General features: G+C 39.6%; 1 protein-coding gene across 2 annotated transcripts in view; it reads left to right on the top strand.

Moving 5' to 3' along the window:
• Positions 1–17,779, top strand: part of BTBD9 (BTB domain containing 9) — a 410,407-nt gene that overhangs the window by 267,963 nt on the left and 124,665 nt on the right. For both annotated transcript variants that reach the window (XM_055330427.1, XM_055330425.1), the window contains exon 7: positions 920–1,029. In XM_055330427.1, the coding sequence (XP_055186402.1) occupies positions 920–1,029 (110 nt within the window). The remainder of the gene's footprint in view (positions 1–919; positions 1,030–17,779) is intronic.

Raw genomic sequence — 17,779 nt, 5'->3', positions numbered from 1 at the left:
TGACACTCAGAAGAATGAGTTTGTCTGTTCATTAACCTGTGAACTGTCAGGTCTCTTTGGAGAGTGAAAGGAACAAGTCACTCCAAGGTTAATGCTTGTTTGTAGGAGGTGAAGCCTCCAGGGAGATACACAGGGTGAATAGGTCGGGATGCTCAAGACCTGCCCTGTGAAACTCTGCACTGTGTGCAGATGCCAGATCCGTGTGGCCAGGAGGGAGGCTGCGGAGTAGACTGTATCACCTCTGCAGATCACTTCCTCTGATCAGGAGAACGCTTCCCAGCAGCCAAGTGGGGTGGGGGTGGGGTGGGGTAGGGTGGGGGGAGAGGTTGGAGCCGGAGTGGGGGAGCTGGCATCCGTATATGGGGTTAACTTTGTACAAGGATGTAGGAGCACTGTTGAAATACAAAAAACTCGGAGTGGTTTTTAGTAGTTTCTGTGGATTTTTCTGTTAAACAAGAAGGCAATATTGATTTCATGCATTTGTCTCCAATGGATGAAATCTTTCCTTGAATTGGAAAACATTTGATTTGGCGAGTGTTTGTGCACCTGTGCACAGGCAGATTCCTAACCACAAAATGAGGATAGGAGGCATTATTCTCCAGCGTAAATGTCTCACAGACATAGAATTATACTGACATTCAGGGGCTGAGCTTGATCAGTACCTGGTTTGATTTTCTAGGTGAATCAGATCTAAGTTCTGCTTCATTCTCCGGAAAATGGTATCTCCCCAATTTTGCTGTAATTCTTCCAGGCTCAGTTGGAGCTAACCCTCAGGAGCAGATAGAAGGTCCGAAGTCAGGTTGATCTCCCTTAGTCCATGCCGTGGTACTCTGCATGTTTGCAGTATCTTATTCTATTGTCTTTGGATTGGTTGTGATGAAAGCTCATTTTCTTCAACAAATGTTCTCTTTACCCCCAGGTATATTCGAATAGTTGGAACCCACAACACAGTGAACAAGATTTTTCACATTGTGGCTTTTGAATGTATGTTTACAAACAAAACCTTCACTCTCGAGAAAGGGCTAATAGGTAAGTATCGCAATTACATTTTTTAAAATATATGCCTAGATATTTGATCTTCAGATACTATACTATCTCATTAATTCATCTTAACCCACTTCTTAATCAGCTTTGACTACAACCTGGTTGCTTTGAATGCTTTATGGCTGAGTGACATAGGGGAGTCTTATATTTTTAGAAGTAGTCAAAATAATAATTCTGATAAAAAAGGATATAAATATTGCACTAGGAGTTAAGAACTGAAAATGTTCAAGTGATGCATTCAGATTTGCTATGTGGAAATGCTTACAGTAGTCTGGCAAAGCCATTTACACCAAAGGCTTTTCTAATTTAATGGTAGGTAAGATCAGGGAAGTCTGTAGAATATTGATCCAACGCTCATGCTTTCCAAGGCTATGGAGGTATTTTGGCCTTTAATTGGATATGAATGGTATGCTCGCCATTAGAGTGTTACTTTTTCGTGGACACATCAGTCCATATTTGCACTGTTTAGCCAAGTTCATCTCAAGAAAATGCCTGCCTGTAATTTAAATAAGACTAGAGTAACTGAACTGTCATTGTGAAATTCAGGTTATCCTGTGGGAAATACTGTCTGACTGATGTTTCAGAAGAGTATTTTTAATTTCGGTTTAGTTGCTATTTGGTTGTTCTCTGGTGTGTTGTGTTTTTGTTTTAGGTCATATTTAGTCTGGCATTATGTACAGTCCATCCCAGGTCTTGACATTCTAGATACTGGTAGTGACTTTTCCTACCCCACAAAGATCCTAATTTGACTGACTAGATCCTTGAATCTGTCTTTATTGCAGCTTCTTGGAAAAGGGACTCTGTATGTTCAGGTACCCCTACTGTGTACCATCTAAAAGAGAATTATTTGCCTTTATGATGGGATCCATATCTCCTCTCCTTCCGAGGTCCCCTCCATGCTGGGACACATAACATATTGACACATGTTCTGAAAACACAGTGACGACTAGAATGGAAAAGAGTGTAACTTACAAATTGTTCACTAGTTCTTGGAATGGTCATAAGACTAAGTTTCCTTAATACCTGCTGTATCCTAAATGTAATCCTGTACTTCGGGAAATTTGGAACAATAATGTTAGCCAAGTAGCAGGAGTAGACATTATTCTAATGTACAGAGAAATTTTAGAGCTCAGCTAAAATAAATAAGTTGGTTTTACCTTTGTTACAGAAGTAACTTTTACTATTAAATATGAGTGTTACTCTCTGTCATGACTTATAAGTAATTTGAAAGTTAACACTGCCCAGGCATTACCTGAGATTATCAAGGCTTTTAATTCTGTGGGCTGTATGGAACTGTGGTGATAGATGACTGCAGGGAGTATACATCTTTGCACCAGCTACCTGTGTTTTCTTATAGACTGTAGGCCTCACTGTGTATGTGATTGTATAGTTAGAGGTGTCCTTACTGAGAAGGATCTTAGAAACCCAGCCACCTCCATAGTCACAGCATTGGTATCATTTGGCTACTCATTCCAGCCCAGTGTACTGTGTTCTTGAACACGCTACATGGCAGGCACCATCTACTTAAATTGGTCTCCCGTTCTTATTGGGGGGAAGAACAGGTGGATACCGTAATTATCCAAGAAACAGGTCTGTTTGGCATGAGAGGCCATTATGGGATGAAACTCAGGATCAGTTGTAGTGAGGGATGCTGTTGTGGGTCTGCATTTTTCTGTCCAAAGTGAACTCGTCAGCATCATCGGAAGCCATAATGGTCTCAGGCATTGTCAGAGGACGAAAGAAGACTGCAGAGATGCAGGAATTGTGTTTGGTTTCTGGTCAAACACTTTTCTTCTAGCTCTTTCCTCTGATGCTCACAAGTTTGACTGCAAAGAGCACTGCAATCATCTGCCTGTCATCGTTCCTCAACTGAATGGGAGCAGTGGGGCAGGTTGGCAAGTATAGATGTGCTCTTGTTGGTAGATGGCCTATAGTGGGATCCCTTCTGGCCCTCCTCGTACCATCTTCACAGCTCAGAGCTGTCCCCACGCCAGGCAGACAGGGAGGTGGTGTGAGTCGTGAAGAGCATGGGGGATTTCACTATCCTTTGTCTGACATGGCAGCTCTGCTTAGTTTAAAGGGGCATTTGAAATAACAATGGCTAGTTTTCTATATTGATGATCTCAGATGCATTTTGGCTGCACACAGGCCTCAGCCAGTCACCCTACGGGGACCACCGAGAAGGGAGTGGTCCTCTAATTGGGGCACAGTGTACTTCAGAATCACCTAAAGCCATTTACAAATAGTAGCACTTACTCCTTCCAGTGTCTTGTGAGATATACACTCCTTCCTTGAGAACCCCTGCTATCCACTCTAGCTTTTCATGGGGGAAAAAAAAGTAAAATGCTGCAATTATGAATAACTAGTAGGGTATATCAACCCTACTTTTATGTTTTAAGATTCAGAACTTCCCTCTTCCACAGCTTCTGCTCTTTGTCTCATAGTTCAGGCTACTCTCATTAGAGCAGTACTCTCCTTATAGGGCTCAAAATTACTTTAAAAATAGGCGTTTTTTTTTTTTTTTAATGAGATTTTAATGTTACTACTTAGAACTTAAAATGATGCCAGGGAAAAATAAGCTTTGTAAGATTTTAGTCTTGTTTCCCACCAAAGGGTTTCTTTCCCATTTTTGTTGGCAGCATGTCATTCTTCATGCATCTTCACTTGTACAGGTTCATGGGGAAGCCTTGGAACCCTGTGAGTTCATATATCCATAGGAATGGGCCCCACCATGACGACACTGACCAGATCTAGGTGTCAGCCTCTACCCACAGTGCTTCTACCACTTCATCTGCTACTGCCACCACAGCCCCTTCCCATTTGGTGGCTGCTTCTAGATCATGTTGGGCTGTATTCTCACCTGGGAGAGCCAGCCAGTAATGACTATCTCCTCTTTGTTAGGAGATGTTTATAGGAATCGCTAATGTGCCTTACCAGTGAGGCATGGAAGGAGAAATTAGAATAGATATGACCACTATTTTATAAACATTCAGTCTCCCACAGGACACGTTTGCTTTGCCTTGGCACTCCACCTTGTGATATACATATGACATTTGCCAAGGCCTTTCCGATTTTCAGAATAATTGCCAAGCTTCCTTTCATTAAACCTTGTATTTAAATTCACCTCTTTGAATACCCTATTAGTTATTCAGGAAGAAGGAATAGTACCCACCACCCAGCTTAAAGAACTGTTAACTCACAGACAACCTAAGTTTTATATATATGTTACCGACTTCCTCTCTGTCAGATTATTTTGACACCAATCCCATATGATAATTTTATTATCTTATCCGTAAATATTTCAGTATGTATCTCTAAAAGTAAGACTCTCTTTTCAGCCATAATGACAATATCGTTATAATACCCCAAAATCGAACCACTTTCAATTTATGGGACTAAACAAAATGGACGTATTTTAATCATTTGCAGTCATTATTATTGACATTCAAATTGTCCCCATCTTTAGCCTCTTCATACTGGCTCTTGAGACCTTCTGACATGACCTGCATAGACCTTAGCAATTTTTTGATCTCTGATAATGACATGGCATCCCAGGTTCATTTTGTACATTTCCTGCACCGATCTGTGATCAGCCATTTCTTCAAGAAACCCTGGTTCCTTCCAGTGGGAAATGACATTCAGAAACCTCAGTGGAAGCACTTGCTACTAGGTTGGTTACTATTTCTAAGCCTCTCTGACAGATTAAACTAGGAAATACATGCACATTTATTTATTTATCATACATTTAACAGGTAAAATATATCATGAGTGCGTGCTGACACTTCTAAGTAAAATTCATACAGAGTTTTTGTTTAGCCTTTGATCTTGCAGCTCCTTTTTCCTGTTCTAAAAATTTTAGTGACCAGTGATACAGCACAATAATTCATTTGCCTTGTCCCTAGTACATGCAAAATAGTCTCAGAATTGCAGTATCAGTGCTACCATATGGTTACTGAAAATAATTTAAGACTTTTGCAGTTATTTTGAGGGCCCTTAGGATATATCCCACTAGAGACATATATTAAAATTACTGTGTTATAAAGTCATCTAAAATAATTCTTTGTGTGGTCATGCCACTGTGTCAGTATACAGGTGGATTCATTTACTCCATTTTGCTTTCAGTGTTTGGTGATTACCTTTAAAGATTTTTTTGTTTTGTTTTGTAACTACGTAAAATATAGACATGGCTCCAAAATTACATCTACAAAAGAGCTGTATTTAGAGAAATCCAGCTTCTATTCCTGTCCCATCTACTCCTATAGGTGATTTCTTTTCCCCTTTAGTTTCTTGGGATATCCTTCTATTTTAAATAATGAAAAAATAAGTAAATTTATATTATATTTAGTACCCTCCTCAACATTCTTGAATAATTGGTAGCATACTACATGCTATACATTCTTTCTTCACTTCTTGTACCTTCTTGTACTTAACACTCCTCCTAGAGCCAGCTATCTGGAAGGATATTATGCATTCCTTTTTCTAGCTGCATGGTACTATTAGAATAGATGTATGGTAGTGTATTTATTCAACTACTTCTCTATTGATGAACCATTTGGGTTGCTTTTAGTTTTCTGCTCCTACAAATTGTGCTATTGCCTTGTGCATAAGTCTTTTCCTATTTTTTCTCCTATATCTTTGGGATAGATTCCTAGAAACGGGATTACATGGTCAGAAGGTAAATGCATGTGTAATTTTGCTAGATGTTGCCAAATTCACCTCCATAGGGATTATACCATTTTGAAATTCTCATTGGCAATATAGAATAATGAGTTTCCCACAGCCTTGCCAATGGAACATATAGCCAGACTTTTGGATTTTTGCCAGTTCGATAGGTGAGAAATAGTATCTCAGTGCAGTTTTAACTGCATTTCTTTTATGAGAGAAATTGAGCATCTTTTCATATGTTTAAGGACCATTTGCATTTTTTCTTTTTTAAATAGCTCTTCTCTTCTTATGAGTCTTGTAGATGAATAGAGAAGATGCTTTTAGTAAGACTTGGGGAAACAGTAAATACTTTACACTGATATTAGAGTGTGATGAGTGTGGTATTTAGCATTACATGAGTCTGGTTTCCCTTCTTAAGGTCTCCGAAGTTCTTCTGGAAAACATAAGTTCTCCTAAGTCCTTCTCCATCCTTATCCTTGACTCTGCTGCAGCTTAAGAGATAGTAAGAGCCCCACGCTCTAGGCTCAAAATTCAAGGCTCTTTAACCCTTTTAAAGAATGAGAAGCTTCCATTAGCACCTTTATGCCTTTAAGGGTTACCTCTGTGTCTACCAGGATGGATCCACAAACACCAGTGGCTTTCTGGGTCTAGTTTCTTATTAGTAATTGATGTAGGACAACCAAAATAGGCAGCACACACATAGGAATTCTGTTGCTGAAGCTCTGGGGACACACTGCTGCTGCCACCCTGGAACTATACGCTGACAGAAACATTGGAGCCCCTGTTCATCTGCCACCAGAAGCAGATAGAAAAGAAATGTTTCCTTTCTTCCTCCCACCAGTGTCTCATGAGTTTCTGTTACTGGCAGAACTTCACCAAAAACCAAGTTGGCAAGTTTGAGAGATGTGATTTGGGAGCTTTAGCCTCTGAGATACAATGTAGAACAAAGAGGGGAACACACAGATGGAAAGTACCAAAGGGGCTCCAGACATCAGGAGACTTACCCTCTGACTCACGGTAGCTAGAGAAGCACATTGACCAACATGTGGAGTGGAGAACAGTGGACAAAGGCACAAGCAGAGCACAAGAAGGTGAAATATTTAGTCAGGCTGTGAAGGGATGAACATATTTCTTGCCTCATAAGATAAGACTTTGTGAAGAATGGTATTTTGAGCTGGGCTTTGAAGAATTCACTAAACTCTACAGAGCATTACAAAAGGCTGATTTACATAGCAATAAGAATGTCCCCTCCAAAGGGCTGGAAGCAAGAAGTAGAAATTGGTGGTCTGTCCTTGCTACTGTCATCTAAAAGTATTTTGAAATTATAACAGTATGTTTAGAATTCCGTAAAGTTCCCAGGGAAATAAACAGAAATCTGTGCTGTGAAGGGCTTTTGGCATCCACTGAACTAAGGATACACTTCTGTGCTTTGCAACTGTGTTTAAAAAATAAGTGTCCTCTGGAGCAAAAACAGAGATGTGAGAGTGGGGGTGGGGGCTCACCACAGGCTGAAGGTGTTAGAATGTGGCAGAGAAATCAATCTGCTGGAGTGGCAGAGGGGTCCTAAAGACCTTAATGCACATGGTTTCCTGAAATGACACTACTGAGTCTGGTCTAGACCAAGAGGTGATGCTTCTCCCAGCCTATTTCTCTAACCAGATATTAAGGCTGGTTCTAATTGTCACTGAAGCTTAACTTCTTTATCTACTGTAAATTACTTGGCATTAAGCAGACATTTATTAAGAGGCTGCCAAGTGTATCTTAGGCACTGGGGATTGAAAGATACAGAGGTGTAGTTTCTGCCTTGGAGGATCCTATGAGCTAATGGAGGAGAAAGACACTTAAATAGAAGGTGACAACACAGTACAATAGGTCCTTTGTTGGGAGATCGCAGCAGATGCTGTAGAAACACCAGAAGGGAGGGGCACCTAATCTGAGTTCAGGATAGTATCAGGAAAGACCCCCAGTGAAGGCAATGAATGGGCCAGTCCTTGAGCAAAGACAGAAGGTGGAGAGTCAGAGGAGAATCATAGAACATGGTCAGAGTGTGCAAAGGCCTGTTTATCTCTGACCTCCTCCAAAGCCAGTGTTTATTCCAGTGGACAAGCTTGCATGGGGCGGAGGGTTGGCGGTGGAGTAAGAGTGAAGTTAGATGCGCTCTCCCCCTTTCCGAGGAGAAAGTTCAGCACTACCTTCTTACAGGATCTTAGAGTTTTACAAGAAATCAGATGAAGTGAACACCCCACAGTGACACATACTAACTAATAGTTTATTTGCCTAATATAGTTTTGTGCCCCCTACTCTTAGGAAGCGTATGTTTGCCAACAGAAGTGAGCTCCAGTTCTTGTGTTGAGGGCAGAGTGAGGGTATAATTAGAAAGCAGTTTTACTCATAATCATGTGTGATTATATATGGTCAGTTTAGTATGTGATCCTTCGTGTATATGTATGTGAAAATGTTTCATTTTCTTTTGTACCTGTTTTTTTTTTTTTTCTGATGGTGTTGTTTTGTTTGAGAATAAAAACCTGGGAAAAGCTTTTATTGCTCTAATTTTATAGAATTTGCTCTACCTTATAGGATTGATTTTTGGGGGTTCTACTTATATATCCCCTTGTTATATAACAGTGATATAGTATGAGTGGGGGTGGTCCAGGTAAATGGAATGTGTGCAACAACTTGTTTCTAAATGGGACATCATGGAACACATATCCAATATTATGCAACCAATGCAACCATATCACTCATAAACCACAGTTCAGCCTCAGACTGGCATTATGAATAGCCACGTTGTAAATAGGCAAGACATTTCTGTGGCATTGACTATGAAGGATGTTCCAGTGGTAAAGAAGATATAAAATCTAATTTTGTTAGTCTAGTCTCCAATTTAGTACCCCAAGCCTCCTCCCCAAAACCTGATAGGTAATTTTTTTAATGTAAGATTTGAAATAGAAAATACAAATATATATTCTTATTCTCCCCTTTTTATTCAAAATCATAGCACATATTCACATGTATTTTTTTTCAGTTAGTGTTTCTTAGCAATCTTCCCTTAGCAGTACACATAGAGCTTTCTCATTCTTTTTATTTTTACATTTTTTCATTATTCTTTTGAATATAGGTGCTGTAATTTATTTAAACAGCCCCCTTTGATGGACATTAGGTGTTTCCAATCTTTTACTATCAGTAACAATTCTGTAATGACCCATTTTGTACATAGTGAGGTTTAATCAGAGTGATTCCAATAAAGCCTAAAACAAACAAACAAGCAATGCCCATTATAATTCCCAGGGCCAGCTATATAATTTGCAGGGCAGATTGCAAAATGAAAACATGGAACCCCTTGTTCAAATAGACAGAATGCCTTGAAAAGTACTTTTTTTTCCTTTCTCTTTTTATACATTACTCAGTGTTCATCATGTTAACTGTACTCTTAATCCCCTTTATTTATTTCATTCATTCCTCTAGCCTCCTCCCCCCTGGCAACTACCAGTTTGTTCTCCATATAAATCTGTTTTTTTGTCCCCTTTTTCTCTTTGTTCACTTCTTAAATTCCACATATGAGTGAAATCATATGCACAAGCAGGAGGAGCAGCAGAGGGAGAGGGAGAAGCAGGCTCCTTGCTGAGCAGGGAGCCCAGTACAGGGCTGGATCCCAGGACCCTGGGATCGTGACCTGAGCCAAAGGCAGATGCTTAACTGACTGAACCACCCAGGCACCCCTGTGTTTTTGTTTTCTTTGGGTAAATACCCACCAGTGGAATTACTGGATCCTAGGGTAGTTCTTTTTTTAATTTTTTAATTTTTTGAGGAGCCCCCATTTCCACAGTGGCTACATCAGTTTGCATTCCCACCAATAGCTCAGGGTTCCTTTTTCTCCACATCCTCACCACACTTGTTGTTTCTTATCTTTTAGATTCTAGCCATTCTGACAGATGTGAGGTGATATCACACTGGTTTTCATTTGCATTTCACTGATAATTAGTGATATTGAGCATCTTTTAATATGTCCGTTTTGTATGTCTTCTTTAAAGGCACTTTAAAAAAATTTTTTTTCTTTCTTTTGTAGTCTTTCTACTTGGCATGTGTTTGGGATTTTTTTTTCAACAACAGATTTATTTTTTTGAAAGGAATGGCTTTTTGAGGAGAAAAAACATGGGGCAGAGGTATGGAATAGAAAATAAATACAAATGTAAACTCTTCTACTAATTGTTTTATAACCATAACAAACTCATTCAGAGAATGCCCTCTACAAACAACATAATAAAGATTCAAAGACTGAGGTGTTCCCTGAGGCAGTGCTGAAGATTTCAGTCTCTGGTATTTGAAATTAGGGTGGCTCTCTGGGCATGTGACACAGCCTCCTACATCTGAACAGAAGAGTGGCCACTCGGCCCAGGCAGAAGTAGCTGAAATGTTTGGTTTTATGTGTCACAGAACTACCCTAGTTCTCCCTACCATGCAGTGCCAGATGGGGTTGTACTTTTTTTTTTTAAGATTTAATTTATTTACTTGAGGGGGGGAAGCACAAGCCGGGGGTGGGGGTGTGCGGGGAGGGTTGCAAGCATAGGAGGCACAGAGGAACAGAGAGAAAGAAAATCCCAAGCAGACTCCACACCAAGTGAGGGGCCTAACATAGGCCTCCATCCCAAGACCCTGAGATTGTGACCTGAGCCAAAACCAAGAGTCTGACACCCAAACAACTGTGCCATCCAGGTGCCCCAGGGTTGTACTTCTCTTCATAAGGGCTGCAGTGGCCTTCTCTATGTTAAATTTCTCCAAGGCCTGAGTCACACTCTCCACTGAGTCCTGTTGTATCTACTCCAACACATTTGGGATCACAGCCTTTTAGGATCATGGCCTTTTGGTGGCCCAGGGTTACTGAGGAGCAGGCAGCCTCAGACCATAGCAGTCTCCTGGGGTGGGGGGAGGGCTGGTGAGGCTCAGTCCCGGCAGGAGCCACTGTCACCACCTAAGCCATGGTGCATCTAAGGTGGCATAGTGTTTTTATTTGCTGTTTAATGTCATTCTAAGTAAAGAAAAATTAAACTTTTAAATTATTAGCACGGATCTTGTCATTCACCTTTATGTTGTATAATGATGATTTTATAATTTTTTTTTTAATTTTTATTTATTTATGATAGTCACAGAGAGAGAGAGAGAGGCAGAGACACAGGCAGAGGGAGAAGCAGGCTCCATGCACCGGGAGCCTGACGTGGGATTCGATCCCGGGTCTCCAGGATCGCGCCCTGGGCCAAAGGCAGGCGCCAAACCGCTGCGCCACCGAGGGATCCCCTATAATGATGATTTTAAATGCAAATATAAGAGCATTTATCTTACAGGTAGAATCACCAAAATTACACAGTTCACATGTGGGCGCTCATACATGTGTATGTATTTAGTTCTTACCAGAACAGTGGAAGTTCTGCATGAAACTAAATTATTTTTATTTCACTTCTTGATTTATAAAAACTCTCTACCCTTGGCTTATTCCATAGCTTTCTTAATATGGAAAGACAGAGGAGGAAAGGAACCATGGGTTGCCTGATCTTTGCCTTTATTTTTATGTTATTATCAGCATAAATATCTAGCTATAATAAGGAATTAAGAGTGAAAAAAGATAGGATAGAGTTCCTTGGTCGTTAGTGCTTGGAACACTGTTGCCTTCTTTTTATACTGGAGGCAAGTTTTGCTTGGAAGGGGAAATGTGGCCTCTCCAGGCTGTCAGCAGCCTTGCTAACTCAGTCATACTCATGGCACCTTTACATTAGCCTTACTTTGAGTCTCATACAACAACCATACGCTGTGGGTCCACAGCCATACGCTGGAATTCCACACTCATGGGGCAACTGAGAATTGCAGACACACACACTGTATATCTCCTGTGTTCATAGGCTTACTCCATTGTCCCATCAGACTTTACTTAAAAACATAAGTTCATGGACACCTAGGTGGCTCAGCTGGTTAAGCTTCTGCCTTTGGCTCAGATCGTGATCGAGCCCTGCATCAGGCTCCCTGCTTGGTGGAGAGTCTGCTTCTACCTTTCCCTTTGCCCCTTTTCCCACTCATGCTGTCTCTCTTGCTTAATCTCTCTCTCAAATAAATAAAATAGTTTTTAAAAAGTTTTTAAAAAGGAAGTTCAGAGATAATTATTAAGAATTTTAAGACCAAGACAGTGGAGCATTCAACTAACTGTGAGACCCTTCTGAATGTAGGACCTGTCTGAAAGCACAGGTTGCATTCCCATGAAAGTGGCCCTGATTATCACTGTTATTTAGCATTGCTCTAGAGGGACGGAAGGGGAAAGGGCAGAGGGGAAGAACAAGAAATAGGTATGATAAATACTGAGGAAAGGGGACCAAATATCATGATTTTCAGGTGTGGTCTGATACAATACCTAAGGAAGTGAACTGAAAAATTACTAGAACTAATAAGAACTATGAGGAATGTAGCCAGATACAGTAGTATGTATAAATCAAGTGTTCTCAAAAAGCCCCAATAACTATTTAAAAAGTATAATGGGGGGGGGGATTCCATTCATAATTGCAGTGAAAACTGCCAAACATCTAGTAACAGTCCATGAGTCATACTTCTCTGTTACATTAGTCCATCCCTAGCCATATGACCAAGGATCACCCATCTCAAAAAAAAAAAAAAGGATCACCCATCTCTGAACCCCTCTATGCCATTAGAGATGGGATAAGGGTCAGAAGCAAAGGTGGGAGATAGAAGGGTGATGGTCACTCATAAATGGTGTAGATTATAAGGTGAGCATGCCAGGGATATCTGCCAGGTATAAACTCCTCCCCCCCCCCCGCCTCCCAAACAACAAATACCTACCAAAGAATAAAGTTAATAAATCCACAGGTTCTAATTAAAGAAACTAGAAATCTTTGGGATGCCTGAGTGGCTCAGCATCTGCCTTCGGCTTAGGACATGATCCTGGGGCTCCGGGATCGAGTCCCACATCAGGCTCCTGCATGGAGCCTGCTTCTCCTCCCTCTGTCTATGTTTCTGCCTCTGTGTGTCTGTGTGTCTCTCATGAGTGAATGAATGAATGAATAGATGAATGAATGAATAAATTAATTAAATTAAATCTTTTAAAAAAATAAAAATAAAGGAACTATAAATGTTTAAGAAACACTGGAAAGACATCTTTCTGGATGGAAAACTTTAATATAGTAAAGATGTTGGTTCTTCCCATGATCTATCTGTTTAATGCAGGACAACTCAGAATCCCAGTTGTGCTTTAAAAAAACAACTTTTGAGTTTAAGAATAAAAATTTCTAAGAGAATAAATAAATGTAAATCTCTTCCCCCTAAAGATGAAAAAAAAAAAAAAAGAAATGAGAGGTCTACTGTTACCGGGTATTAAAACTAATACTACATACTGAAGTAGTATGCCATTATATGTAAGAATAAACAGGTAAGATAAATTAAGCAAACTGTGAATTAGATCTTAGTATATATAAGAATGTAGTGCAGGATAAAAATGGCCTTCCCATCAGTTGAGAAAGAAGGTAATATAGCGAATGCTGCAACAGTTGGCAATTGAAAACACTTAACTGAGATTTTTTCCACATACTATATACCAAAATAGTTTCCTAGCAAAAGATTTTATAATATTACTCTAAAAGAACAGTGGGGAACTGTTAATAAGTATTCATCTGAGCTCAAGGTGAGGAGCTCCTTCCTCAGGGTAAAAGCAAAGGCGGAAACCATAAATAGAGTTCAAAGGTGTTTGACAGACTGGGAAAAAATAATTACAACATTCATGACGATGAGTAATTGTCTTTAATATGTAGGAAGTGCTTTCATTAAGTAAGAAAAAAATATTAATTCCCAACAGGTAATGTGCACAAACAGCAATTTATTAAAAAGGCAAGAAAAAAACATTAGTTGTCAATGAACTTGAAAGAGTATGGCCTCACTGATAGTCAAAGAAATGCAAATTGAAATAAGATAGCATTTTTTGGCCTATTGGCAAATATTTTTAATTTAAAAATTTTCATTTACATGAGTGATACAACAATCATTTCTCAGCAACAAACATATATGGTGAAATAAAATATTTCCATTTTTAAATGCATTAACCTAATTATTGCTAAACTTGAGTATCTTTTTATGTTTATTGGCTATTTCTACTTTTTTATGAGTTACATCATCATTCTTTCTCAGCTTCTTTTTTGATTGCTTGTGTTTTTTATTACTAATTTATAGTGATTATGGATAGTCATCCTTTGTCTTTTATACATGTTGCAAATATCTTCTCCCACATTGTTACTTTATGACTTTATGATGTCCTTGTTGTGCAGAAGTTTTTTATCTTGATTTAGTCATACCTGTCAATCAGTTCTTGCTTCTAGATTTTGTGACTTGCTTCAAAACTCCCTCCTCAGTCCAAAACATAAAAATATGCCTCTCTGTAGTTATTATCAATGATTGGTTGTCATTTTCTTTTTTTTTAATAACTCTCTTTTTTTTAATTTTACTTATTTATTCATGAGAGACACAGAGAGAGGGAGAGGCAGAGACACAGGCAGAGGGAGAAGCAGGCTTCATGCAGGGAGCCCAACGTGGGACTCAATCCTGGGTCTCCAGGATCAGGCCCTGGGCTGAAGGCGGTGCTAAACTGCTGAGCCACCCGGGCTGCCCTGGTTGTCATTTTCTTACTGTTGTGTGTTTTTAGTATTTAGCTCTTTAATCCATTTAAATTTTATTCTATTTGATCTGAGGGAAGAGTTTACCTTTTATTTCTAAAATATAGGACCAGTTCTTCTGAAATCCTTTATTGATTATTTCATCCTTTCCCTCATTGATTTAAAATAGCAGGTATCAAAAAAAAAATAGCAGGTATCTTGGATCTCTGTGTCTACTCCAGATTCTGTGACACATCATTTAAATAACTACAGCTTTATAATCTATTTTGCTGTGTAGTATTGCAAATCCGCATCCATAGCTATTCTTTTTCTAAAATTTCTAGGCTATTCTTTTAGATTTTCTTTTCCAATGAACTTGAAAATCAACTTGTCAAGTTCCATTTCAAATTCTGTTGGCAAAGATGTTCTAAATGAAAGTACTTAGTATGGGTAAGGCTGTCAAAATAGGCAGTGTCACATACTGCTGAGGAATGTGTAAGTTTTCTAGAAGGCAATTTGGCAATAAATGAAGTATCTTAAAAATACCCCTTGATCTTCTACTTCTACCTTTAGTAATTTATCCTAAGGAAATATTCAGGTAGAGCATTTCTCTAGCATAAATGTACAATGCAATGGGCATAAGGAAATAAATTCTGGCACATTTACACATCAGAATTTCTGTATAACCATTTATAGCGTAGAGAAATGCTTATAACATGGGATGCCTGGGTGGCTCAGTGGTTGAGCATCTGCCTTCGGCTCAGGGCATGATCCAGGATCGAGTCCCATCAGGCTCCTTGCAGGGAGCCTGCTTCTCTCTCTTCCTGTGTCTCTGCCTCTCTCTCTGTGGCTCTAATGAATAAATAAATAAAATCTTTTTTTTTAATATTTTTATTTATTTTTTTTAAAGATTTTATTTATTTATTCATGATAGTCACACAGAGAGAGACAGAGAGGCAGAGACACAGGCAGAGGGAGAAGCAGGCTTCCATGCAGGGAGCCTGACGTGGGATTCAACCCCGGGTCTCCAGGATTGCGCCCCGGGCCAAAGGCAGGCGCCAAACCGCTGCGCCACCCAGGGATCCCAAATAAATAAAATCTTAAAAAAAAAAAAGAAATGCTCATAATGTAATGTAAAATAGAAGGAGGATACCACCTTTATAGCCAGATTGATGCCAGTGTTTAAAAAATTAAAGATAATATATGTATTTTTGTATCTGCATGTATTAATTTGCTAGGGCTGCCATAAAAAAAAATACCACAGGCTGAAGAACTTAAACAACAGAAATTTATTTTCTCGCAGTTATAGAGGCTGGAAGTCCAAGATCAAGGTGTCTGCAGGTTATGTTTCCCCGGAGGCCTCTCTCCTTGACCAACAGGTAGCTATCTTCTCACTATGTCCTCATGTGACTTTTTTCAACATGCACTCACATTCCCAATGTCTCCTCCCCCTCCTGTTAGACTAGGGCCCCATCCTTATGACCTCATTTAAACTTAATTATCTCTTTAAATGCCCTAGCTTCGGGGATCCCTGGGTGGCGCAGCGGTTTGGCGCCTGCCTTTGGCCCAGGGCGCGATCCTGGAGACCCGGGATCGAATCCCACGTCGGGTTCCCAGTGCATGGAGCCTGCTTCTCCCTCTGCCTATGTCTCTGCCTCTCTCTCTCTCTCTCTCTCTCTCTCTCTCTCTCTGACTATCATAAAAAATATATATATATATAAATGCCCTAGCTTCAAATTCAGTTGAATTCTAAGTTATTGGGGGTTACCACCTCAACATACGAATCCGTGGGGGTAGGGGGCACACAATTTAGTCTATAACAGTTCATTAAAAGACAATAAAGAGGAACATCAGAATGTTCACAGAGGTTTTCTGGATAATGAGATTATAAATAATTTTCTTTTTTTTTTTTTACTTTCTGCATTTGTATATTTTCTTCAAGGAATGTGTGTTACTTTTATAATCAGAGAAAGAATTAATGTTTCTTTTTCAAATAAAGCTGTTTCTACATTGCCTATCTTAAATGAGAGACCAGGCCAAGTGGGCATGGCCAAGACCCCACATGCTCTGAAATGTAGCTCACTAAATTAAGACAAATCCTGTTCTGGTTTAGGGAGGGGAATTTCTTTATGAAGTATCATGATTCACCTGGTGATTCTATTGAGTAAACCAAGAGTCCTTGAGAGTCTAGATGAAAGATACCAAACAAAGAAGAGCATGTACTGTAGGATCCCATTTGTAAACAATTCTAGATCATGCGAAGTCAGGTATAGTAACAGAAAGTAAATCGACAGTTCTCTGGGTTTGGGGAATGAATTACAGAGGGACATGAGGAAACTTTTGAGGATAATGGAAAGGTTTGTTACCTTGATTATGCTAATAGTTTCATGAGTGTGTACATAACGTTCAACTCATGAAACTGTACATTTGAAATACGTGAAATTTATTATGTGTCAATTATATCTCAAGGAAGATGTTTAAAAATGAGAAGAGGGAACTGGAAGGAAAGAGTCCAAAGCTTTTGGGGCATTACAGTATTCCTTATCATTAAAGTAGCAATGCGAGGGCTGTGCTTTTGGGAATCAAATGAAATCGTTGTGATTTGAAGGCTGTTAGAGCAGGCTATGTAAGATGTTTTGGGTGGGGGGGACCTCTAAACCCGATGGCCTTTTCCTACCTTGTAATTCAGTGTAACAGGACTTGGGCGGGTCACTGACTTGAGTAAAATTAAGAGATTGTATGAGAGCAAGTGCCTGTTAGGTTAATCAGTCCAGGACTTCACAATCTTTCTGAATTTATTGGCTCGTTAATATTGTGGAGATGGGTATGCTTCTTTTATAGCTGCATTCAATACTTATCTTTTTAAAGACAGGAACTGGTACAGTGCTATCGGAGAGGAATGTACTTAAAATCACATTACCTGTGGTAAAATTATCATAAAAACCACCTAGTGCTGAAGCAGGGGATTACTTCAATTCTGCCCTCATAATGACAGGAAATGTTCGTTGGTGAAGTTGTTTTCCATGAAGCTGTGATGAAATCAACTATAATGGCAATAAAGTGGAGTGTAAAAGTGAGGGACTCAAGTGAGATGTAAAAGTGCAGAAGGTGTTAGATGTTCCAATTAGAGTCTTCAGGAAATGATTCTGTAAAATATTAAATATGAATTGGTTGAGTTCTAAGTTCAGAACTGTCGGCCCTGCAGGCAGCTTTCCTGGCTGTGGGAGGCAGACACCACACCCCCATCCTGACCGGGCAACTACCCTCCTATGAATGGCAAATGATAGTTGGGAAAAGGGCAGAGAGCCCCATTTCCTTCCTTCTTGCTCCAAACCAAGGGATCAGTTGCCCTAGAAACATTATCAGTCTTTTTTTCCAGTGATCCTTTGATGAATGTACAGTAGTTTCTGGTTATAAAAAATTGGAAGCACACC

Source organism: Nyctereutes procyonoides, unplaced genomic scaffold (genome assembly GCF_905146905.1).
Source record: "Nyctereutes procyonoides isolate TBG_1078 unplaced genomic scaffold, NYPRO_anot_genome, whole genome shotgun sequence".
In the NCBI taxonomy this organism is placed as follows: domain Eukaryota; kingdom Metazoa; phylum Chordata; class Mammalia; order Carnivora; family Canidae; genus Nyctereutes; species Nyctereutes procyonoides.
Note: the sequence above shows the minus strand (reverse complement) of the source record. Positions and strands in the feature narration are given on the sequence as shown.